The 24,963-nt window shown below is 41.0% G+C and overlaps 1 protein-coding gene across 1 annotated transcript in view; it reads right to left on the bottom strand.

The window, feature by feature from the left end:
* Positions 1-24,963, bottom strand: part of LOC138505065 (streptococcal hemagglutinin-like) — a 125,276-nt gene that overhangs the window by 21,951 nt on the left and 78,362 nt on the right. Inside the window, exon 12 of the mRNA XM_069625389.1 lies at positions 10,689-10,851. Coding sequence (XP_069481490.1) covers positions 10,689-10,851 — 163 coding nt within the window. The remainder of the gene's footprint in view (positions 1-10,688; positions 10,852-24,963) is intronic.

Here is a 24,963-nt window from a genome sequence, read left to right as displayed (position 1 = left end):
TTGCTTGAGTTTTACCCATCGATCCTAACCAGCAGATACACCTGTCTCGTACAGGTTCAACCATGACACGACCCTGGTGCACATTCTGATCTGCATCGCTCAAGTGCTGCCTTCGAACACCTGAGCTCCTGTATTGGACCCTGCTTGTTGCCTGCTCTACGCTTGGATCAACTATGATTAAAATTCCTCAAACCTGGTTAGAACCACTTCCACAACAGCTCGAAACCTTTTTTGATGCTCTCGGATTGCCAAGAGCTGCAAAAAGGTACTTTTGACTATGAACTGCCCCCATGATCCTGTTCAATCTCTAAACTGTGCCTGTTTTACCTTTATGACTGTGCTGGATTTTGATTTTAATATTTCTAACGCACATACCCTGCAGGAACCAAGCAGAAACTGCATCTAGGCGCAGATGTTACTTAAGAACCAATCATAGACTCCACTCAGTGCTTGCAATAGTTGGTAAAGACAATTTACATGAAAAGATACGTTTTTAATTGCTTTCTAAAGATAGAAAGAGACTAAATCCATCTAAGGTCCATTGGCAAAGAGTTCCAGGAGCGTGCACCAAAAGTGGAAAAATGCCTGCCAGCCCGTGTTGTTTTAACAAAAAGGACTGCCAAAAGGCTCTGTCCCATGGTGCGAAGTGATCGAGTAGGTTGATGAATTGGACCTCTTTTGGGAGAGTTCATCCTGGCCAGTGAGGTGAAGGCCAAGCGTCCAAGGCAGAAACCAGCTCTGTCCCCTAACCATAGACCATTGGCGATGACCTGCTGCTGGGACGAGACATGCCACTCCGCCAGCCACAAGAGAACCTCACTGTATTGTTGGACACCTGCAGTTGTGGACCTGCTTGCCTTGTGCCTGGAAGAGTGAGAACAAGGACCAAAACCTATCCTTGAGCCCCTGGATTTTCACTCACAATGTGGGAGGAACAAGCTAGCCAGGAATCCTGTGTTCTCCAGTCAAATTACTTTGAACTGTAATTCGACTTTGATTCAACGCCTTTGAACCTACAGGAGCCTCTGGAGCTTCCTTTTGCCCTCTACCTCCTTGAACTGCTGTGCCATGTGTTAGAGCAAGTTTGCTGCCTCACCATGCCAGCTTTGCATGTTGTTGTCTTGGCTGAAACCAGAAGATCTTTGTTACAGCCACAGCCTTGGAACCGTCAGCACCTTTGTTGCTGATCTACATTCACAGGTGACCAGGCCCTGCGGGACTCCTTCAAACAGCTATCTTCGAATGCTGTCTCGAATTGCTTGAACCTATATGCATCTCCAGTCACCCGCATCCTCGCCATCACCTGGACAGTTGAACCAACACTGGTGGCCATCACGCTCCTCACCTCTTCAAGCACCATTTAAAACAGCAACGTACCTCTGCCTTGACACCTGCTTGCCGCCTGGAATTGTGCAGCTGCTGCCCTCAAACTCTTCTACCTGACATGCTGGTACGGATAGAACCACCTCAATGTCACCTTGCTGAGCCCATCACCTGTCTGGCTCAAATTAACTGCTTCTTGCTGGCTCTCGACTCTAACCACAGAGATGTCACTCGCTGACCCCCTTCCAGATGTTACCAAATGACTTGATCCCAGTCAACCTCAAACCGCTGCCTCACCATACCACATACTGGAATATCAAGGTCACTGTTTTGAACCCATACCGGACCACACCCGAACTGCTGGAATTTTACTCATCGATCCTAACCAGCAGATACACCTGTCTCGTACAGGTTGAACCTTGACCCGACATTGTGCACATTCTGACCTGCATCGCTCAAGTGCTGCCTTTGAACATCTGAGCTCCTGTGGACCCTGCTTGATGCCTGCTCTACGCTTGGATCAGCTACAACGCAAAGTCGTGGAACCTGGTTAGAACCACTTGCACAACAGCTCAAAACCTTGTTTGATGCTGTTGAACCGCCAAGAACTGCAAAAGGATACTTTTGACTATGAACTGCCCCCATGATCCTGTTCAATCTCTTAACTTTGCCTGTTTTACCTTTATGATTGTGCTTGATTTTAATATTTCTAATGCACATACCCTGCAGGGTCCAAGAAGAAACTGCATCTAGGCGCAGATCTTACTTACGAAACAATCATAGACTGCACTCAGTGCTTGAAATAGTTGGAAAAGACAATTTGCATAAAAAGATACATTTTTAATTGCTTTCTAAAGATAGAAAGAGGCAAAATCCATCAAAGGTCCATTGGCAAAGAGTTCCAGGAGCGAGGACCAAAAGTGCAAAAATGCCTGACCGCCCATGTTGTTGTTTTAACAAAAAGCACCCTCAAAATGCTCTGTCACAGGGATCGAAGTGATGGAATAGGGTGATGAATTTGAATTTGTGAAGTCAAGTATGCCGGTGCTAATCCATGAATACACTTGAAAACCAAGCACAGTTCTTTAAACAGGATTCTTAAACAGTGAAGGATTCTCCAATATTGGGAAACAGTTGACTTTCTTTATAACGCAAAGATCAGCCTGATTGCACAGTTCTGAGCCACCTGTAGTTTATGTATTTGAAAATTGTGAACCCTCATTAAAAGGGCATTACAATAATCTATTTTGGAATTTGTGAGTACACCAACCACCATTGAATGGTCCTTTTCTGCAATATGCGGCAGCAGAGGCTTAATGAGTTTAAGCTGATAATACAAACATGACCGTTTGGTTGACATGTAGATTACAGTCCACACTGGACTGCCAAATACAGCCAAGGTTCTTTACTTTATCTGAAAATGTTGTTGGCACACCAAAAAAGGATGGACACGGAGTTGAATGGAGAACGTCTGCTACCTTTCTTTTTGGGCTGAGTACAATAACCTCTGTTTTTGATGGGTTTAGTTGGAGCGTGTTCTCCAGCATTCAAGCCTTTATCTTATCCGCACAGACTAGGACTCGGTCCATTGCCTCAATAGGCTGCTGAAGTCATACATACATTTGGGTGTCATCAGTATACGAGGGTTAACACAAACCAAACTGAGAGAACATTTTTAATAGTGGACAAATATAAATGTTAAATAATACTGTGGACAAGGAAGTTCCGTTCCCTCAGTTACCCCAAAGTCCACAGACTGAGAATCAGAAAAAAATGATCCAGCTTTGACCTGCGGTTAGTCCAAAAGGAACCAAACCATTCCAAGGCTTCATCGATACCTGTGCCCTCGATGACAGTGTGGAAAGTAGAATCTTAAAATCAACCATATTGAAGGCTGTCGAAAGGTCCATCATGACCAGCATGCTGACAGCCCCTTCATCGGCAGCCCTCAGCAGGTCGTCCCAGACTGCCATAAGGGCAGTCTCGGTTCCGTGACCAGATCTAAAGCCCGAATGAAATGGGTCCAAGAGATTATGTTTTTCCAAAATGTTCTGCAATTGAATGGTTAACATGTTTCCAGAATTTTAGCAGACCATAGGAGGCCAGCAATTGGTCGATAATTAGACAGAATGTTGTGATCCAATGTGGTTTTCTTTAGCAGAGGTCTGAAATATGATTTTTTAAAATCTTGACTTCCTTATGGCTTACTAACTCTACATCTTTGAGGATCTGACATAGGAAGGGGGCAGTTGGAGCTGGGGGATCAGACAATTCCATCTTCTATCTCTGAAATTAGCATCTTAATTAATGTAAGGAACTCACTCGGGCATCTCAGGATTTCACTTGGGAAAGCTTTTCTACATGTGTCAATAATACCTTCCATGCAATCTCACCTTCACAACAGATGTCTTAGATTCTGAGCCTGGAAAGGAGAATTACACCTTTGAGTGACAGGTCTTCAGTGGTGCCCTATGTAAACTAGGGCACTAGACCACAGGCATATACATATATGCTAGGGGCACTAAAGGGTGTTAATCCCCTGGCTTCTTCTATAAACCTTGAACATTCTCTTGTATTGGTTCTTGATAGGTCTGGTATTTAAGTACACCTACCATGGCAAACACTGATTTTCACTACTAAGTTTCTTTGTCCAGAAGCACTTAAACAACCTTCTACATCTGTTTCCACGCTCAAGGTACCACAGCCTTTTTGGGACCTTAAAGTTGTTCAGTCTTGTTTAGCCCAAAAGGTTTTTGAACCTATGGCCATTATTTACATTCACTTTATTTGGGTAAAGAGACTAAGGGATGCTATCTGAATAATTTTGTTAAAGACCTGTGCAATTATACGAAAGATTATTTGTCTAAATTAGGCCTTACCATGGACATAATATGTGAGCGTCCAGATTATGTCTCATTGATGCAGAAGAAAGCGATAGAGAGGGACATGGTCATGGGGATAGATAGGCTGAATGATCTACAGAGATCAGCAAGGCTTTAAGATCGGTAAACCCAAAAACTATCTACTGAAGTGGTCCAACCCAGCACTCAGGCGATTCACGATTCAGGTTCAATGTATTGGGGACAAAAGAATGTATGAGCAAGTGGAAAAGTGCAGAGCAAAATGATATATGCAGACACTGCTCTACAGATGTTGAGACAAGCAGGCATATACTGACAGCATGTTCTTCCCTGGTGCCACTGTATATCAAGGGCTATGGGGGCTTCATGAGATCAATTGAGAATATAAGTAGAGGCCAATTTTGGGCAGCCTTGATAGGGGCAGAATCTATAGTAGTCAATGCAGCAGCATTTTATATATGGAAGCTGGCGATTACTTAGATAGCTATTTGGAGTAGCTTCAATTTTTGTAGGATATGATTATTGCATGAATGATAATTAGGTTTTGAAATTAGGTTTGTTTTTATGTTTTTTGTATTATGTTTCTTAATGTTAAAATTGTAAATGTGATATTTTATTGTTTTTTATTAAATGTCCAAAAGTTTGTTCTTGATTGAATAAAAGCTAAATGCATAATAAAAAATAAAAAAATAAAAATGTACATTCACTATATTTGAATCTGTTTTCTTATTGTGACTGAGACAGTGAGAGTATGTTTGCACCTGGGAGGGGAAAGCCTCTCCGTCTACCAGTGCTTTTCTTATGCTGAATTTGCTGTTATTCCGACTGCTGCTCTACGTGCATGGTTTTAGGTTGCATGCACGTTTGCTTTGCATTGAGCAGGCATCCTCTGTTCAGTGTAATGCCTTTGATTCAGTTACAGTTTTTATAATCCCTTCTTATTTTGGACAAGGCTCTCTTTGTCCAAATTGGACAAATCCACTTAATAAATGTTTGAATTATTACTGCACATCTATGCTTTGTGTTCAATCTGGTTCATGTTGGAGTCGGATGGCAGATCAAGATTGGATGAAGTCCTTTCTCTTTAAAGATGTATGCATGTGTCTCTGTTGAGCCATTTAGTCTTCAGTCTTTTTAGAATACGATTTAATCAATTTTATTGGGACTAATGTTATCTGTAAACAGAGCTCCAATATCGTATAGTTTGGGGTTGCCAGACAAGCCTGCCTATGAATTTCAACAAGCTTATCATGTTAACTCCAGACTTTAATCTCTCAGAATAGCTGATTCATCTTGCAAACAAATAGCATGATCTCCCTGTTTAGGAATGGAGAAAAGCACATTTTTCAGGCAAACTACAACAGTGGTCTTCAAACTTGTGGGGGGAGGCCGAGAATCTTTAAAAATTGAGGAAGATGACCGCTTTTAATATAAAATAGAAACAGATTTGCTGCTTATATTTTCTATTAAAAGTAGTCACCAGAAACAATATTTTAACTCAAGGGGGGACTCAGTATGAAAAGGTGTGAATACCACTAATCTACAAAAACATCTGACACATATGCATTGTTGGCTGATGAATAGAACATTTTTCTTCATTGTGAAAATGAAGAGCTCTGCACCCAATGCACCGTAAGCTTAAATAAGGATTTGCTTCTGACGGCGCAGATTCCATGATCTTGTGTAACACCTTGTTTGATGAATAGTGCTGTAGAGAAGGGTCCCCTTATGTGGTGTGGCGTAGTACGGAGTAGAACAAAGGGGTGGCATGGTTCAACACATTTTTATTTAAGAAATAAAGAAAATAACTTACCTCTTCCTATCTCTCAAGGGTTATCCCTATCTAAACAAATATCAACTCAGGTGCTCGTCATTGGGATGTTTGTCCAAATAAAAAGGGTACGTCCTCTGTCCAATAACCTACTCTAACCCTACCACTAATCTACAAAAGGGTTCAGCATCCAAATGAAAACCAAGAGAATGACTCCCTTCTATTGGTGAATGGCCTCAGTCTTTATCTCTTCCAACAATCCATTGCTTTAGTTTCTAATTAAACAAAAAGATTAAGGTCAGGAGAATGCCTCCCTTCCCCTCAGCCACCTTGCCTTGCACAGCCTTGAGGGCTGTCTTAGGATACACTTTTGCAATAGTCAGTTCACTTGTTCCCAAGGGCTCCTGAAAGTTTGCCTTACAGGTCCAGCAATTCTTCCCTGTTTTATGAGAATAAATATTACCTCCAGGCAGCTCTTGTTATCTAGTATCCACTTGACTCTTACTTGGATTACCACTGTGACGAGGGAGATTCTTCCCAATGCACTCTTGAATCTTTGGATCTCACTACTGAGACGAGGGAGAGTACTCCTAAGGCTCTCTTGACTCTCTGGGTATCACTGCTGTGATGAGGAAGTTCACTCCTGTGGCTCTCTTGACTCTTGAGCTGCCCCAAGCCCCTGAGTCTCCCGCTACTCCCGTTACCTATTATGTGTTGGGACAGCATCGCCGGTTCTTCCTGGGGTGATAGGCTGACTTGTGTTGCTTCAATGCTTCTTGCTTCCTTCACCAGGCTCTCCGCTTCATCCTTGCAGCTCTGCAGAGTCTTGGGCCACATTGCACCGGCCCAATTGCAGGACTGCACAGTCCACCTCCCACAGGTCATGTCACCATTAGCTTCTTTTCCACTCTTCCAATGATAAGGAGCTTGGCTTCCTTCGCAGTGCTCCGCCGACCATTCTTAGATGTCCCTGCCACTTGGATTCAGAGTTCTTGCAGCATTGTGTTCCCTACTCGAACTTCCCGGGCTGGGCTGGCTTCATGACAGCTGCTGTCTATTTCCCAGTCCTTTCCAACTTTTTATTCCTTGTGGCTAGATCATCCCTAGCGTAAAGTCAAAGTCCTTCTTTACTGTTGTTGTGATAATGTTTATGCCTCCCTGGGGCCAACTCTTCTCAGCACCATGGTAACGCAACCTGTTATTAGTCTGCCGGTTTCTTTGGGTCTCCTTCATCTTGTTCATATTGTTTTGTGAATCATAGGTGAAAGAGAGATTACCGTAACATACAGTACTATGATGGGTATGATAGGTTATTTATAACACGCTTAATACCCAGAGGTTTCTAAGCGCGGACCCGGGGATCGAACCTGTGGTGCTCCGTGTCGCCTTGCTTCCAAGGCAAGCTCGTTGCCCCTGAGCTATCCTGTCGAGACAAGTATTTTATGATAGGTATGATAGGTTATTAATAGTGTTATTATCGATTTCTTATAAGTGCTTGGTGCCAAGGGAACAGGAGTCCTTATCCCCACGAGCAGAGTTTCTCCCTGTCAGGTTGCGCTTCCACCACTCCTAAGGGCACTATTGGGTAGTGGCCTCACCTTTCTTGCCTCACAGGGAATGGCTCCGCCCTGGGGAGAAGTTACGATATCCTGTGAATTGTCACACACTTCTCCGAATATTTTTGAGATTAATCCTCCTGTAATAAGTGCTTTCTGCCTCCATTTGGTGAAGACTATTTGACTGTAAATAAAGACCCATTCATCTTTTTACGATTTTCAAAAGCACTCTTTTCTTCTGGTGAGTAGTTAAAATAGTTTTAACGTGGTCCTATTCTTCTTTGGGACTTTTCTGCCACCACTGCGCTCCGGCAGCCCCCCCGACCCATTTGCCTGACTGTTCCCACCCTCCCCTCTCCCCATTGTACTCCTGCCTGACCCCTTGACCACAACTACTGGTCTAAACACCAGAGCAGTGTGTAAATAACCTGTGCCTCATCCGTGCTCCAATTCAAAGCACTCTTTTCTTCTGGCGAGTTGTTTGAATTGTTTTAACATGGTCCTATTCTTCTTTGCGGTTTTTATGCCATTATTGCGCTCTGTGCGCTTGGAATTCACTCTCCCAGCCCAACCGCCCCCTTTGCCTGACTATTCCCACCCTCCCCACTCCCCATTGGACTCCTGCCCGACCTGTGACCAGAACTCCCTTCCTCAAGAGCACTCACAGAGCAGTGTCTGTCTGGGCAGCCGTCAGCTATAGGCCACAAGTCAAAGGGCAGTTCCTGAAGAAGCAGCTCCAGTCTGTGTTTGCCTGGGAAGCCTGCCACAGTCAACCAGCAGCGACTGATAAGGTAAGTGTGGCCTGGGCAGGGAGTACAGCAATTATTTATTACCAAACTACATTATACATACATGCATCTAGCCTTGGGTGTAACTGGTGTCCATTGCACTGCTCAAGTTGTAGTTAATTGTTCTTGTATTATACTGTTGAATCCATGTGCCTCCTTCCGAGTTTTCTGGTCTGGAAATAACAGTGCCGGTAGCAACTTACCAGCACCCTTTCCGGACCGGCAAACTACAACTCTGCCTGCCAGGACCGGTGCTTCCGTGTCCCCATTCCCATGGAGTCTTCTGGGACTACATGGGAATGGGGATGTACAAAATCTGGCGCCTGACATTCCGCTCCACCGGGAATTTTAATGCCCAGTGGCATTGGGAAGTCAGGCACCGGATTCAGTGTTACGAGTCCAGTGGCAACCCACCGGTAGCATCGGCAGGTTACCGCTGGACTCGTAATGAGGCCCCATGTAGCTTTTAATTCTAGGTGCACTTTTCTCACTGACTTGTTTCTTGAATCTAGGAACATTTCCTCCCCACTACTTTGCATCTTGCTGTGTACTTTGAGTCTGGGTGCAGTTGTCCCATGCTGTATACTTTTAATCAAGGTGCATTTCTCCAATGCTCTTTCATTACAGTATATTAGACAGTCAGTTAGATGTCTTTGGAATTATCTGTGTACAGCACTTAGATGGATTTGGAGGGTAGGGAATGTGTTGCACTTCAATGGATTTGGGGGTAGGAAATGTGTTGAACTTAGATTGTTTTGGGGCTAGGAAATGGGTTGGTCTTAGATGGATCCTTGGGGATAGCAAATGTTTTAGAAGATGTTTTAGGATTGCCTTCTGTGCTTAGCGATCCATCTGTATAGCCTATAACTGTTCCATGTCCTTGGTACTGGACCTGGTAGTTTAATATTACCCAGTTTATTATGCCTGTGGGGACATCCCTGAGGGTTACCCCTAGATATGCAGGTAGCCTAGCATTGCAACTAGAAGAAAGCACATGCAAGTTAACACATTTACGCCTACCTTATTTAGCGTACCGAGGATGCCCAAAGATGTATGTTGGTAACCCCCCATTACACCCATAACGGCTTACTTTAGACATTATAAGGCACATTTTTGACATGCAGGTATCCTTGATAACGTGCTTATTAGTCTGCTTTGGTTTGTGTCTGTTGAACATGGGCGATATGTAGTCAGACTATAAAGGTAACCTGTCTATTGCACTCAGAGAATCCCATTAGCCGAGTCTCTATGGTAGCCTGCCTGCCCTTCCAACAAGATGTTCTACGTCACCCAGTCTATTGCATGTGTTCGACTAATAGGGTAGGCTGTCCATAGGGCCCAAAAAGTCTACGAGTGTAGTTGGATTTTTCTTCGTCACAGAGGATTGGATGACACTGTTACATCGAAGATAAGCTCCATCTGGTGTACATCTGCCGCAGGCACGGAAATCCATCCACACTCTAGAATGCAGATACAACTATGTCAAATTCGGTCTAGCTTGTCACATAACGGTTTCGCACTGAAACACCAGACTTGCATCCACACCCCTGCCATTAGAATTCACTGACAACCTATGACAAAATTCAGTCTGGCTGGATACATATTGAGTCTCTTGCACTAGCGCTCTGACCTCCTGCCCACGTGCCTGAAATCTTGGGCTGCTTATTGGAGCCTAGCCAGCCCTCCTAAATCCTAATCCTGGCCAAATGCACACACGCATCTTAAGCCTCCTCTTAGAACTTTCCCATACCTGAACTTCGGTCTCCGAGTGCGTTTCAACCACAAAGCGCATTGAGGCCATACAAATGGGAACATGGTGCTATATAAATGACGACTAAAATACAATACAATACTATTTTATTACATTTTAGGAAGAATTTTTAACACATAGCCCCAAAAACGTGGCTCGGAAAATAACTGCCCTTGTGGTTCCCTGCTCAACCAACCTGTAGAGCCATGGTATAGCACTATGGCAAAAGGGAATATGGGACTACATTGTATGTTGTTTGCAAATATTTTCAATAGGTTTCTATTGCATGGAGAAAACCATGGATGATCCTATGCAAAATCGCATGCTCTTTTTCAGATATATGATTGGTGCAGAGACCAACATTAAACAGAATAGAACATTTTTTAACTTTCCCTTTGTTGTGGTAATTTAAGGGCAGAAAAACAGGCAAGTATAGGTTTGGAAAAAGTTTTGCAATGCTGCGGAAAGTCCTATTTCCTGTTCTGTTAATGAACACATCTGCAGCACAATATTCTAATCTGATAATCCAGACACCCGTTGGGTTCATTGTCTTTGTTGTAGCACATGAGTCCATCTGTGACACTGCATGTTGCTGTGTTGGGCAGTTGTGAGAATGGGATGTAGGAGAACCTCACAGACCTGCAGCTGACATCACTGGGAGCTTCACAGACAGCATATCCTCGAGCCCTTATGTTCTCATAGGTCTCAAAGTCTCCATCGTCAAACCGTTTGCTAGGGGTGTAGACGTTGTACCAAGGTGACCACTCACAGGTGCTCTGATTGCAGGGTGGTATTTTCTGAACTAGATAAAAAAGAAAAAGCAAGATTATGAATGTTACTAAATGTAATCCAATAAATTGTTCACAGCAGCCTATACTAGAATTCGGAATTATAAAATGATGCCACATATTAAAAACAATATTGATGGCAGTGACCTCAAAACACCACTAGAATGATCATCTGAGTTATGTGGATAAAAACACAATGCATCCTTGAGTTTAGAACGTATTCTCAGTTTTGGAGTAGCTGGTTACGGTAATAAGAAACAAATATATGGCATCAGGTGCAAAACATGACTTAGAGTGAACAAAGACCAACCTCAGAGTTCTAATGGTGGGGGAACAGTGTAGATAAGTTTAATTTGTCTTGGTTCACACACTGCCTGATGCCTCCAGAGACAACCCAAGCATCACAGGCCTGTAACGGTTTAAAAGGGGGAGTGTTACACCACCATTAGACAGTTTTGGACAGTTTCTCTCAGATGTACAGTTCAAGTGCTCTCTCACACTTTTTAACTCCCCTTCCAGGTCTCTTGATAACCCACTGCTAATTAAAAATTTTAATGTGAGATCTAATGAGAGTCCAAGAAAAGTGGCTAATGCTTTGTCATTAGACATTTCTCAAAGATCCAGCTGTCATGGCCAGAGTTGCTCACAGCAGGGGAATGACAGTACATGATCATTCTTAGTGGCCACCCATATCCACTCAAGAGAAACAAAGCACCCTTGCCTTGTAATTCGATTTCATAACACTAAAAGCTCCATTTAGGAAGACTTGTGGAAGAAAATGTCTTCCTGTGAGCCACAATGGCTGCACCTTGTGCAATACTATATTAAAGTTGACAGCCACCAACCACAACTAGTACAATTTGTCTGGGCCAGGGACCTGACTACGGGAGGCTAAGGGGGACCTTGATGGTACCCCACTGTTTTGTTATGTTAATATGCATTTATACTGCACTAGCATAGTGTGCTCCTTCCAGGGATATCCAGAGCTTAGTCTCAGAGAAGAAAGAAAATGAGCGAGGGAAAGATAAGAGGATAAGAAATCATAAACTAGAAGCTAAGACGACAGGGCGGGAGGGATGCAGCGGGAGAATGATGTTTTGTGATAGCATGGACGAGTGTCTGTCCTGTTAGGTGTACCTGCGGGATATTTTGACCCATTCCAATGTGCCCCACTGCTTCACTTTACAAATGGTGAAAGAAATAGCCCAAAATGGCTGACTCCTGTGGGCGCCAAAATATTGAAACTGCGTTTGGGTCACAACCAAGAAAAGTCTGCATATCATGCCACACACAGTCAGGGGCGGTGAAAAACAGAATTCTCACTGCAGGAGCATGCCAGTGGGCTCTGCCACATCCATCATGGAGCAAAGCAGCATAATTGTGCTGAAAACTGACAAATGCCTTTTAAAATATTAGCTTTGCAACCTTAAAAGGGGCTGTTTTTGGCGCTAGATCCATTCATTTCCATTGAATCATTAAGAGTAAAAAGGGTATTGCATGCTGTGTGGTTCAGAGGAGCCCGGCCTCATTGACTGACAGCTTTCTAAAATGTATCTAAGGAAAAAGCAGCCCAGGAACCCTTGTTTTCATGTTCCACGGGGTGGTGGGGGGATGAAACGCGCTAAAATTGCAACAGGTAACAGAATTAGCTGTGCAGAGAGAAACTCTAAACATAAGGCTGGAGACATGTATCCAGACTGCTAACAATTGCAGCACTTAAGGGAAGACCTAATGCTGAATAAAAATGTGTATGAGCTGCAGAGGAAACTCTGATTTAAAGGACTCAGTTGCATGTGCTTTTCATGAATGAAGTGCAAAATCGCCTGTTTTGAAAGCATGTTTTTGTTGAAAGGTTTAATTCTTTCGGAATGGTAAAGGTTTGCAAATGTAAAAATCCACCTATAAACTGTGTTCATTTTATATGTTGAAATGAAAGATTAGGCGAAACTTAAAATTAAACCCAGTCTTGAGTTAATTAACTATTTAAACAAAAAAACAATTCTGATCTGACGGCCTCAGCCTGGGAAAGGCTGACACTTCCCTGCTGGCAGGAAAGGCTAATTGCTGTGGGGAGGCCTCACATACTCGTGACAAAGGACCTCATTAGACATTTGTCTTTTGCCCCAAGAGAAGACAATGGCAGGCTGGAACACTCATCCTTCCAGGGGATGGGCAGGATGCTCCACTTTCCAGGGAGGGGTTTCTCATTGAACTTCAAAGGACTTGCCATTTTCTCACACTTGGGAAGCAAGAAAAAATCTGACCTGTGATTTTTGGACTTAATTTGCTTATTTTGCAACATAACTTCATGACATTTAACTTGGCGGCAAGAACGAGTAAACGAGTGAAAAGTACATACATGTAAATTTGAACTTATGCTAGCCATTTGAAGACTTGGTGGGATTTCTTACTGCATAAGGAACAAAAGTTATGCAAAAAGACTAATTGCGCAGAAACTATTAATGCTGCAAATCTTATATTGTGTACCCCTGTTCTAGGGGTGATTGCACATGTATGTACCAAATTAGGAATTGTTAGGCCAAACCTTTATGATTAAAAATTGCAAAATTCAACAGAAAGACACCAGGTCCCATCGACTTGGGAGTTGGATGTAAATGTGAACTATGAAATATGTAATATGTATCCAATTTTCTTAAGGGGCATAAGTACATAAATATGTATATGTGGGAAACTTAGATTTTGGTCCCAATAACTGTGGGAGGTTTTCAGAACAGATCATAAAACATGACAACCCTTTCTGTCATCCAACCAGCAGAGAGCAGGGCGGGAACTGTGCCTTTGACCAATCATAGCCTTGTGGGTGTGGGTTGTAAGTCTGCTCCTCCCATAAACTGAGTGATGTCATTTGGCAGGAGATATAAGGGAACCTCACAACACACAGACACACACTGATTCCTGACTCCATCCTGATTTCCACGTGGTGCCCTGCTCCTAAATTCTCCATCTTGTTCCTCATCTAAACTTATTTGCCAAGCCAAGGCCTCAGCATTTTCTGAACTCTTTTTCAGCTAGGCCCAAATCCTGAACCATCGTAACTTAAGGGAAGTAATTTTGATCAAGTTTGGCTTGCTACCATTAATGCTTGCGTGCTGAAACTCACCATCCCGCTGACCTATAGTGTCCAGCCACCAGAAGGGCCAATCCAATCCAGACCAATCCAGACCAATCCAGTCTGAGGTGCTAGTCCAATTGACCAGAACCACCCAGCTGACCTAATCCCGCCAGTGGTGCCCTGCTGTCTGTAGACCCGATCTGTGATGACCAGAACCCTTGACGGTCCAATCTTAAAATAAAGTGGACTGTAAGTATAAATAGGAATCATAGTAAACCATAGTTTATTGTCTTACATTGTCCTATCCTCATCTATAACCTATCCCATATTTAACTTAAGAACCTATAATCTTGCCAGAACCATTCTTGCAACTCTTTCTGTAATTATTAGTGTTAGCGTCAATTTTCCCTCCTTTTGTTTTACTACACAATAAGCCATTAGTGATTTGGGTTAAACAAAGTAATTTGCATAATGAAATCGGGGTATCCACCATGTGAAGGGTTACAGTGGCCAAGTAACTGTGGAGATTCACGGGTGGCATTATTCTTTTTCTTAGCCATTAATTTACTTTAAGTAAAATCAATCGGTCTTTTTAAAACAGATTTTCTGTTTTTCCATGTTCTATTTTCCTAAAAACACCTCTTATTCAAACTTGTATAACTTCCTCAATTGAATAGCTAGAGACTTAATTTCAACTCTGACTTAAACCTAAGACCTTTAGCTACATCCCTACCCAAAAACCACATCCATTTTATTTGTAAAAATCGCATAGTGAAAATTAGGCAGTAATTTGCATTTCTGCAAAAGATCTTTAAATGTGTGATTCTCAATTCCAATTCTTTCCAAACTTCCATTCTGATTCAAAGTGTGGACTGGTGCTCATCTTATAGCTTATGTTTGTTAGGATCTTTTCAGTATTACTCTCATAGAGATTTATATCAATTTAAGGACTTTTTGCACATGTTCATTGTTTCACACAGCCATTTTCAAATGTCATTTTAAAAGTGTAAAATGTCCAAAAACGTTTTTCTCTCTTGTTTGGGGAGGGACGATTGTATTCAAACCCTGTACACTGTTCTTTATTCCTGAATACCTGCGGCTTACTTACATTTGTGTAGAATTGCTTCTTTGTGAGTTGAGGAATTCGCAGGGGGAATTCTTAACTTAAGTGCTATCTTTCAACAAGCCAAAACTGTTCTTTGCCCTGTGTTTTACATTCTGTGTTGCTAAAAAAGTTAATTCAATTGCTTTACTTACTTTCTTATTTGTAGTGTCACCACATTGGTGATTGCTGCCCATATATTAAAACATATGTTTGATTTGATTTTTAAATACATAAATATTACCTTTAACAACCAGCCTGATTCCTGGTATATTGTGACCTGGGGGTATTTTGAGAAGGGGTGTGATATGAGTGGTATATTACTCAGAATATTGAACCTATAGACACAATAAATAAGTATTTCATTGGTGCATTGCATGCTAGGCTGAGACCCGGTGTATTGCCTGATTGAAATCCTTAACATACCATGATTCTCCAAAAGTGAGAATGTGGCTATGTCCCAGAGTGTTGTGAAAATTGGATTGTGCTTCCACACATGAGATTCTCCCCCAATGAGATCTACACAAGTTTCACTGGGGAAAAATAGTAGGGGCACCATTAAAAAACAGAAACAGAAAGAGGTGGACACTCTCAAATGTACATTTTCTGGCATCAGTTATGAAGCCTGTGATCAATAAAAACAGTCATGACTCTTCTTAATCATGTGAATGTATAGTATCATTACTGCACCTATCTAGATAAGAAAATGTGAGTGTAATGGAGAAATGCCACTTGTCTATGGATGCAAATATCTGAAGTCCATTAGCAATGTGAATGTTGCATGGTGTCAGACATATCAAAACACTGTAGGAGCAGGTATGAAAGTGGAGAAGAGAAACAGAGGAGACATATAGGGCACGAACAGCAGAAGAGGCAGTTGAGGTTGGAAAATAAAACAAAAGAGGTGATGGCTAGAAGGTTGCAAAATTAATCAAGGATGTGAATGTATGAATAAACAGGGTGTGACAGCAAGATAGTATTTAGAGAATACACTGAAAAGAGGACTCGATAAAGGGATCCCAGTAACTAAATGATCTCCCTCATACCCAAACACAGTCTCCAAATAGGCCCTCAATATTCCAGTCTCGCTCCTGAATGGATAGTTACCTGAGAACCCATTGCTATAGAAATAGTGTACACTACTATCATACTCCAAAATGTTTCCTTACAGTCCTAACAGTGCATGTACTTGGTGGTGCCACCTTATCATTCAGACTTAATTTAAAGGTGGCACCTGGTCACATCTTTAGACTTCAGATGGCAGAACATGAGGCGCAAAGCCTGCTTTCTTTGTGGGCTACACTGCATACAACACATCCCTGCATTTCAGTCGCCCATTCCTAACAGTCTGTGCCCCTCCAGGAAGGCTTCTCCTAAGCTCCTGAACTTTTACAAACACCAACTAACGTGTTAAATGCCTGTGCTAAGAAGATTTTCATCAGAACTATTGCTTTCCTTTTGACTTTGGCATTGCTGGTAGAGTAAATATTCTAATCCTCTTAGCTTTGGCATTGCTGGTTTCCCTCCAAACCTGAACTTAAGAAGTCCTTCCTTGTTAGGGAAAAGACTGCCTAAACTTTTTAAAAGTTTCTACAATATTGCTTACCTGTGATTGTTGCTCTTAGCATTCTTGCACAGATTTATAACCTAATAATGCAGCGTTAATTTAACTAAGTGCTTTTACTTACCTGACTAAATTCACTCTGTGTGTGCATAGGAAAAGGACATACCAATGTAATAACCCGCTTTATATTTCCTTCTTATTCTAAATGTATGATTGATGTTGCTAGTTGATAAAATATTCCTTTAGTTTATAACTTCCTTGTGTGTGTGTATATATATATATATATATATATATTATATATATATGATTACACACTTGTAGTTATATCAAAAATAGTGAGATTCTATATATATATATATATATATATATACATATAAATATAGAATATCACTATTTTTTATATATATATATAGATATATAGATATAGATATATAGATATATATAGAATATCACTATTTTTTATATAACTACAAGTGTGTAAGTGTTTCTTTGGGTGTATGTATGTTCTGATTTTTGTGTACTTGTTTACAGCTCACATTCCTCCTCCTAAAATAAGCCTGGGTGCTCTGCCACTCTTAACAACCTTGGGTAGTACCTATATTAAAGGTTGAGGCCCAAAAACCAAGGGATAGCTCTTGTAGAGCCCAATATCAATTGGACTTTAGAAACACGTACCTAACATATACATGCTTCAGTAACCTGGTTATGTTGACACCAATCAGAAGATAAGGAATATGATGTCATATGTGCATCCTACAGTCAAAAGCCATGACCTGCTCACTACCTCTTCTTGTTCATAGTATACTTACTTTGCTCTATCGAGAGTTAAAACCATAGGAGCATTATCTGTAAGTATTGCTGGCCCATGGATGCAAATATTAACCCTACTTCCAAGTGTCAGTTTTCTGAATTGCATGTGTTGCTACATATATATGCATAAAAGACAGTATTTACCTGGGACAGTGGTGGTGGAGGTTGTTGTTCGAGCTGTCAGTCTTGGGCTGGTTTGGACGGTAATGGTTGATTTGGGCAGCGCTGTTGGAATGGTGATGGGAGAGGTTCTTGTAGCAGATGTAGTGGAGGTTAATCCTCCCTGCAGACATGGGCAGCACAGCACTCTAATCTCATAATCCAGACACCCGTTCGGTTCATTGTCTCTGTTGTAGCACTCAAGTCCGTAGGCGACACTGCATGTTGCAGTGTTGGGCAGTTGTGGGAATGGAATGTAGGAGAACCGCACAGACCTGCAGCTGACATCATTGGGAGCCTCACAGACAGCATATCCCCGAGCCCTTATGTTCTCGAAAGTCTCAAAGTCTCCATCGTCAGAGCTTCTCCTTGGTCTGTAGACGTTGTACCATGGGGACCACACGCAGTCACTCATATTGCAAGGTGGGGTCTTCGGAACTGCATTAAAAAGAATGGTCATATTTTTTCCAGATTTTATTTAAACCATAAACCCATTATGGACAGGGGCTTATCACAATAGCAAGCATAATACAAATAGCAAACAAAAGATATTAGTCTGCCTGACTAATTATAATCATCTGTCTGAAAATTACAAGCATGAAGCAAACAGAAATGTATCCTGTAGTTTCAATCTTCAATAAACACACATTTATATGTATAGTTTCCTTGGTGGCCGATTGAGTGGGATGATAAGAGACAACCACTGACTCAGAATGCTTTACAGCCAAATGCTGATCTTCACTGTGACTCTCAATAATAAGTTATTATTATTATTATTATTTGAACTTTTGCCCAGCACTGTCCCAACCCATGGGAGGTCTTGGAGATCCTTGGAATGTGCAAAAGGTGAGAGGTGAAACAAAAGTTGCAAAATTAATTCAGGATAAAATAGTGAAATTAAGATAGACAGGCAATAGCAGGGGAGGTGGGAGGCCGTATTAGGTGTGAGGAAACACATATGTTTTGAGGCATTTTTCGGAAACTGGTGCTAGAGGGTGGAGTGCAGATGTGAAGTGTCAAGATGTTCGTGCTCTGGGTGCCCGCTGAGTAAATAAATGCTTGTTTTTGCATGTATGTTACTGTACAGAGTGGCATGTGCAGAAGATACTGGCTAGCCTGGGAGTTAGAGAGCAGTTTTGTATTCTACAATATAATTACGTATTTGACATGTAACATTTCAGAGCCAACCGTATTATACTTGTGTAAGTGCAAAAGTGTAATAATATTTGTGGAGTATTTTTTAGGTATGATCAGAACACCTGAATGTTAATGAGTGCTGTCGGACTGTTGTATACATTTTGAAGTCGGAGGAATCATTGAGTGTCTGGCTTTGAGTCATCTAGCAGGCAATGGTTGGGAGGAGGTGAAAGTTAAATGAGGAAGAACTCTGGATTCACATTCTTGTATTTGGGCTCAGTGTGTATAATCCCATCACCTTATTCATTCAATAACATGTTTATTGGGCCCTTGGTTGCAATGACATGTACAGTAGCGCTAGGTGCTCTCGATGGGCATGACTTAGGCTAGCCAACTTGGCAGGAAAAGTACTGTTAGCCGCCTTTTGGAATGTAGTTATGTGAGTGTTGCAATATACTTTTGAACTGCTTATACCTGCAGGCTTTAATGGCAAACCATGAGTTTTGCAGAATCAATAGGTGCTGTGAAGGTTATGCAATATTTTAGGACAATAGTTTGGGGCGGGTGGCAGGGCATCATTCATGTAGCCTATAATCAATCAACCATCTCCACATCTTGGTAATCATATCAGATTCATATTATCACTACTCAACCTTATCAAAAACAAGAGTTCAGACCACCCCTCTGCAAGAAAGAACACGGCATGATAACCTGTTCTGTGGGAATGTACCCACTCAGAGTCCGCAGCCACAAGTTTTAGCTCACTGTACCTTTCTCAAAGGACGAATACCCATTTGCATATCAGTCTTTGTCCCGCCGACTTGAGCAGTCTAGCACCGAAATGCTATGGCAATCCTCCTTTGAACAAGAGTACCAGCAACAAACCCAGGCACGTGTTTTGGCCTGGCTGGGCCTCATCAGTTAGGTGGAGCTGTGCCTCCCTGAGCTCCCAGTGTTGTTGCTAATTTTGTTGCATTTCTAGCATTTCAGTGCTGGACTGCTCAAGTGGGCGGGACAAAGACTGATATTTGTGAAAGGTACAGTGAGCTAAAACATGTGGCTGCGGATTCTAATTGGGTACATTCCCACAGAACAGGTTATCATGCCATGTTCTTTCTTATAAAGGGGGGCCCTGACCTATTTTTTTAAGAATAAAAACCAAGCAGATCGAGAGGATGCCTCCCCTACTCAAGCTTACAACATGTAGCCCCATTCCTTAGTGTAAGGGGAATCAAATAAAATGTTTACTTGTAGAAGGGATGCTGGAATTTGGTGTATGAGCCATTGAAAACTTGATAGTTTGTAGCTTGATGGTTGATTTTGGCATTGCCATTGTTGTTATGGTGGTGATAGACATGACTCTGGTGGGTAAAGTGAATGAAGACTGACATGAGCAGCACAACACTTTAATCTGATTATCCAGACACCCATCAGGAGTATTGTCTCTGTTGTACACTTGAGTCCTTCTGTGAGACTGCACATCTCATGATTGGGGAGTTGGGAGAATGGGATGAAGGAGAACCTCACAGACCTGCAGCTGACATCACTGGGAGCCTCACAGACAGCATATCCCCGAGCCATTATGTTCTAATAGGTCTCAAAGTCTCCATCATCGGACCGTTTGCTTGGGGTGTAGACATTGTACCAAGGTGACCACTCACAGGCTCTCTGTGATTGCAGGGTGTGGTTTTCTGAACTATGGTGTCCAGCCACCAGAAGGGCCAATCCAATCCAGACCAATCCAGTCTGAGGTGCCAGTCCAATTGACCAGAACCACCCAGCTGACCTAATCCCGCCAGAGGTGCCCTGCTGTCTGTAGACCCGATCTGTGATGACCAGAACCCCTGACGGTCAAATCTTAAAATAAAGTGGACTGTAAGTATAAATAGGAATCATAGTAAACCATAGTAAATTGTCTTACATTGTCCTATCCTCATCTATAACCTATCCCATATTTAATTTAAGAACCTATAATCTTGTCAAAACCATTCTTGAAACTATTTCTGTAATTATTAGTGTCAGCGTCGATTTTCCCTCCTTTTGTTTTACTAGACCATAAGCCATTAGTGATTTGGATTAAACAAAGTAATTCCCATAATGAAATCGTGGTATCCACCATGTGAAGGGTTACAGTGGCCAAGTAACTGTGGAGATTCACGGGTGGCATTCTTCTTTTTCTTAGCCATTAATTTATTTTAAGTAAAATCAATCTGTCATTTTAAAACCGATTTTCTGTTTTTCCATGTTCTATTTTCCTAAACACACCTATCATTCAAACTTGTATAAGTTCCTCAATTGAATAGCTAGAGACTTAATTTCAACTCTGACTTAAACCTAAGACCTTTAGCTACATCCATACTCAAAAACCACATTATTTTTTTTGTAAAATCGCATAGTGAAAATTAGGCAGGAATTTCCATTTCTGCAAAAGATCGTTACACATGTGATTCTCAATTCCACTTATTTCCAAACTTCCATTCTGATTCAAAGTGTGTACCGGTGCTCATATTATAGCATATGCTTGTTAGGATCTTTTCAGTGTTGCTCTCATAGAGATTTATATCAATTTAAGGACCTTTTGCACATTTTCATTGTTTCACACAGCCATTTTCAAATGTCATTTTAAAAGTGTAAAATTTCCAAAAACTTTTTCTCTCTTGTTTGGGGAGGGAAGATTGTATTCAATTATTCCTGAAAACCTGCTGCTTACTTGCATCTATGTAAAATTGCTTCTTTGTGAGTTGAGAAATTTGCAGGGGAAATCTTAACTTAAGCGCTATCTTTCAACAAGCCAAAACTGTTCTTTGCCCTGTGTTTTACATTCTGTGTTGCTAAAAAAGGTAATTCAATTGCTTTACTTACTTTCTTATTTGTAGTGTCACCACATTGGTGATTGCTGCCCCATATATTAAAACATGTTTGATTTGATTTTTAAATAAATAAATATTACCTTTACCAACCAGCCTGATTCCAGGTCTATTGTGACCGGGGGGTATTTTGAGAAGGGATGTGATATGAGTGGTATATCACTCAGAATATTGAACCTATAGACATAATAAATATTTCATTGGTGCATTGCATGCTAGGCTGAGACCCGGGTGTACTGCCTGATTGAAATGCTTAACATACCCTGATTCAGCAAGAGTGAGAATATGGCTATGTCCCAAAGTGTTGTGAAAATTGGATTGTGCTTCCAATGCAGATTTTAGTACTCAATGTATTATTGGATGCATGAGGGGAGTCTGCTCGAGCGATCCAGTTTAGTGAAGTACTTGCCTGGGCTTCTTTATAGTTTGTACCCTTGGTGAAACTCCAGGATGGTATTTCTGACTGCCAAGCCTGAGCCAAGAGTTACATAGTCATGGGTAGACTGTGTACAAAGGGGAATATTTGTGGCCAATTCCTGTTCTCAAAGGGAACACACATGAGATTCTCCCCCAATGAGACCTACACGAGTTTCACTGGGGAAAATAGTAGGGGCACCTTTAAAAAACAGAAATAGAAAGAGGTGGACACTCTCAAATGTACATTTTCTGGCATCAGTTATGAAGCCTGTGATCAATAAAAACAATCATGACTCTTCTTAATCATGTGAATGTATGATATCATTACTGCACCTATCTAGATTAAAAAATGTGAGTGTAATGGAGAAATGCCACTTGTCTATGGATACAAATATCTGAAGTCCATTAGCAATGTGAATGTAGCATGGTGTCAGATATATGTATGTATGTAGGCTTTTACTATGCGTAAAAATTGCATAGTGAAAATTAGGCGCAAATTCGCATTTCTGCAAAAGATCTTTACACGTGTGATTCTCAATTCCAATTATTTCCAAACTTCCATTCTGAGTCAAAGTGTGCACTGGTGCTCATATTATAGCTTATGTTTGTTAGGATCTTTTCAGTGTAGCTCTCATAGAGATTTATATCAATTTAAGGACTTTTGCACATTTTCATTGTTGGACACAGCCATTTTCAAATGTCATTTTAAAAGTGTAAAATTTCCGAAACAGTCATGACTCTTCTTAATCATGTGAATGTATTGTATCATTACTGCACCTATCTAGATAAAAAGATTTGAGCGTAATGGAGAAATGCCACTTGTCTATGGATGCAAATATCTGAAGTCCATTAGCAATGTGAATGTTGCATGGTGTCAGACATATCTATGTTTGTAGGCTTTTGCATATTGCTTTCAGATGGCTTCAAAGCAAAGTAGGGGAAGGTGTGAAAGTGGAGAGGAGAAACAGAGGAGACATATAGGGCACGACCAATGGAAGAGGCAGTTGAGGTTGGAAAATAAAACAAAAGAGGTGATGGCTAGAAGGTTGCAAAATGAATCAAGGATGTGAATGTATGAATAAACAGGTTGTGACAGCGAGCTAGTATTTAGAGAATACACTGAAAAGAGGACTCCAATAAAGAGATCCCTGTAATTAAATGATCTCCCTCATACCCAAACAGAGTCTCCAAATAGGCCCTCAATATTCCTGTCTCGCTCCTGAATGGATAGTTACCTGAGAACCCATTGCTATAGAAATAGTGTACACTACTATCGTACTCCAAAATGTTTCCTTACAGTCCTAACAGTGCAAGTACTTGGTGGTGCCACCTTATCATTCAGACTTAATTTAAAGCTGGCACCTGGTCACATCTTTAGACTTCAGATGGCAGAACATGAGGCGCAAAGCCTGCTTTCTTTGTGGGCTACACTGCATACAACACATCCCTGCATTTCAGTCGCCCATTCCTAACAGTCTGTGCCCCTCCAGGAAGGCTTCTCCTAAGCTCCTGAACTTTTACAAACACCAACTAACGTGTTAAATGCCTGTGCTAAGAAGATTTTCATCAGAACTATTGCTTTCCTTTTGACTTTGGCATTGCTGGTTCCCTTAGAGTAAATATTCTAATCCTCTTAGCTTTGTCATTGCTGGTTTCCCTCCAAACCTGAACTTAAGAAGTCCTTCCTTGTTAGGGAAAAGACTGCCTAAACTTTTTAAAAGTTTCTACAATATTGCTTACGGTGGTCGGTCAAAAGACCGAAAAAAAAATCTCGAAATACAATAATCTCGAATCCTAAATCCCGAAAAAAAAAAGTCGAATTTTTTATTTATTTAATTATATGCTTTTTTGGGGTCAGGTAAGTAAAAAAAATGGGTTAAAATAAAAAAAAAATAGAAAAAAGGGGGGTTGGGGGGGAACCCCCCCATTTCGAACAAAAAACGTCATTAAAAAAAAATTCGACTTTTTTTTTTTCGAGATTTTGGATTCGAGATTATTGTATTCGGGATTTTTGTTTTCGGTTTTATTACTATAAACCATTGCTTACCTGTGATTGTTGCTCTTAGCATTCTTGCACAGATTTATAACCTAATAATGCAGCGTTAATTTAACTAAGTGCTTTTACTTACCTGACTAAATTCACTCTGTGTGTGCATAGGAAAAGGACATACCAATGTAATAACCCACTTTATATTTCCTTCTTATTCTAAATGTATGATTGATGTTGCTAGTTGATAAAATATTCCTTTAGTTTATAACTTCCTTGTGTGTGTGTGTATATATATATATATATATATATATATATATATATATATTATATATATATGATTACACACTTGTAGCTATATCAAAAATAGTGAGATTCTATATATATATATATGTATATATATATATACATATAAATATAGAATATCACTATTTTTTATATATATATAGATATATAGATATAGATATATATAGAATATCACTATTTTTTATATAACTACAAGTGTGTAAGTGTTTCTTTGGGTGTATGTATGTTCTGATTTTTGTGTACTCGTTTACAGCTCACATTCCTCCTCCTAAAATAAGCCTGGGTGCTCTGCCACTCTTAAGAACCTTGGGTAGTACCTATATTAAAGGTTGAGGCCCAAAAACCAAGGGATAGCTCTTGTAGAGCCCAATATCAATTGGACTTTAGAAACACGTACCTAACATATACATGCTTCAGTAACCTGGTTATGTTGACACCAATCAGAAGATAAGGAATATGATGTCATATGTGCATCCTACAGTCAAAAGCCATGACCTGCTCACTACCTCTTCTTGTTCATAGTATACTTACTTTGCTCTATCGAGAGTTAAAACCATAGGAGCATTATCTGTAAGTATTGCTGGCCCATGGATGCAAATATTAACCCTACTTCCAAGTGTCAGTTTTCTGAATTGCATGTGTTGCTACATATATATGCATAAAAGACAGTATTTACCTGGGACAGTGGTGGTGGAGGTTGTTGT

This window comes from Ambystoma mexicanum, chromosome 11, assembly GCF_040938575.1.
Source record: "Ambystoma mexicanum isolate Mex_15411 chromosome 11, UKY_AmexF1_1, whole genome shotgun sequence".
NCBI lineage: Eukaryota > Metazoa > Chordata > Amphibia > Caudata > Ambystomatidae > Ambystoma > Ambystoma mexicanum.
Note: the sequence above shows the minus strand (reverse complement) of the source record. Positions and strands in the feature narration are given on the sequence as shown.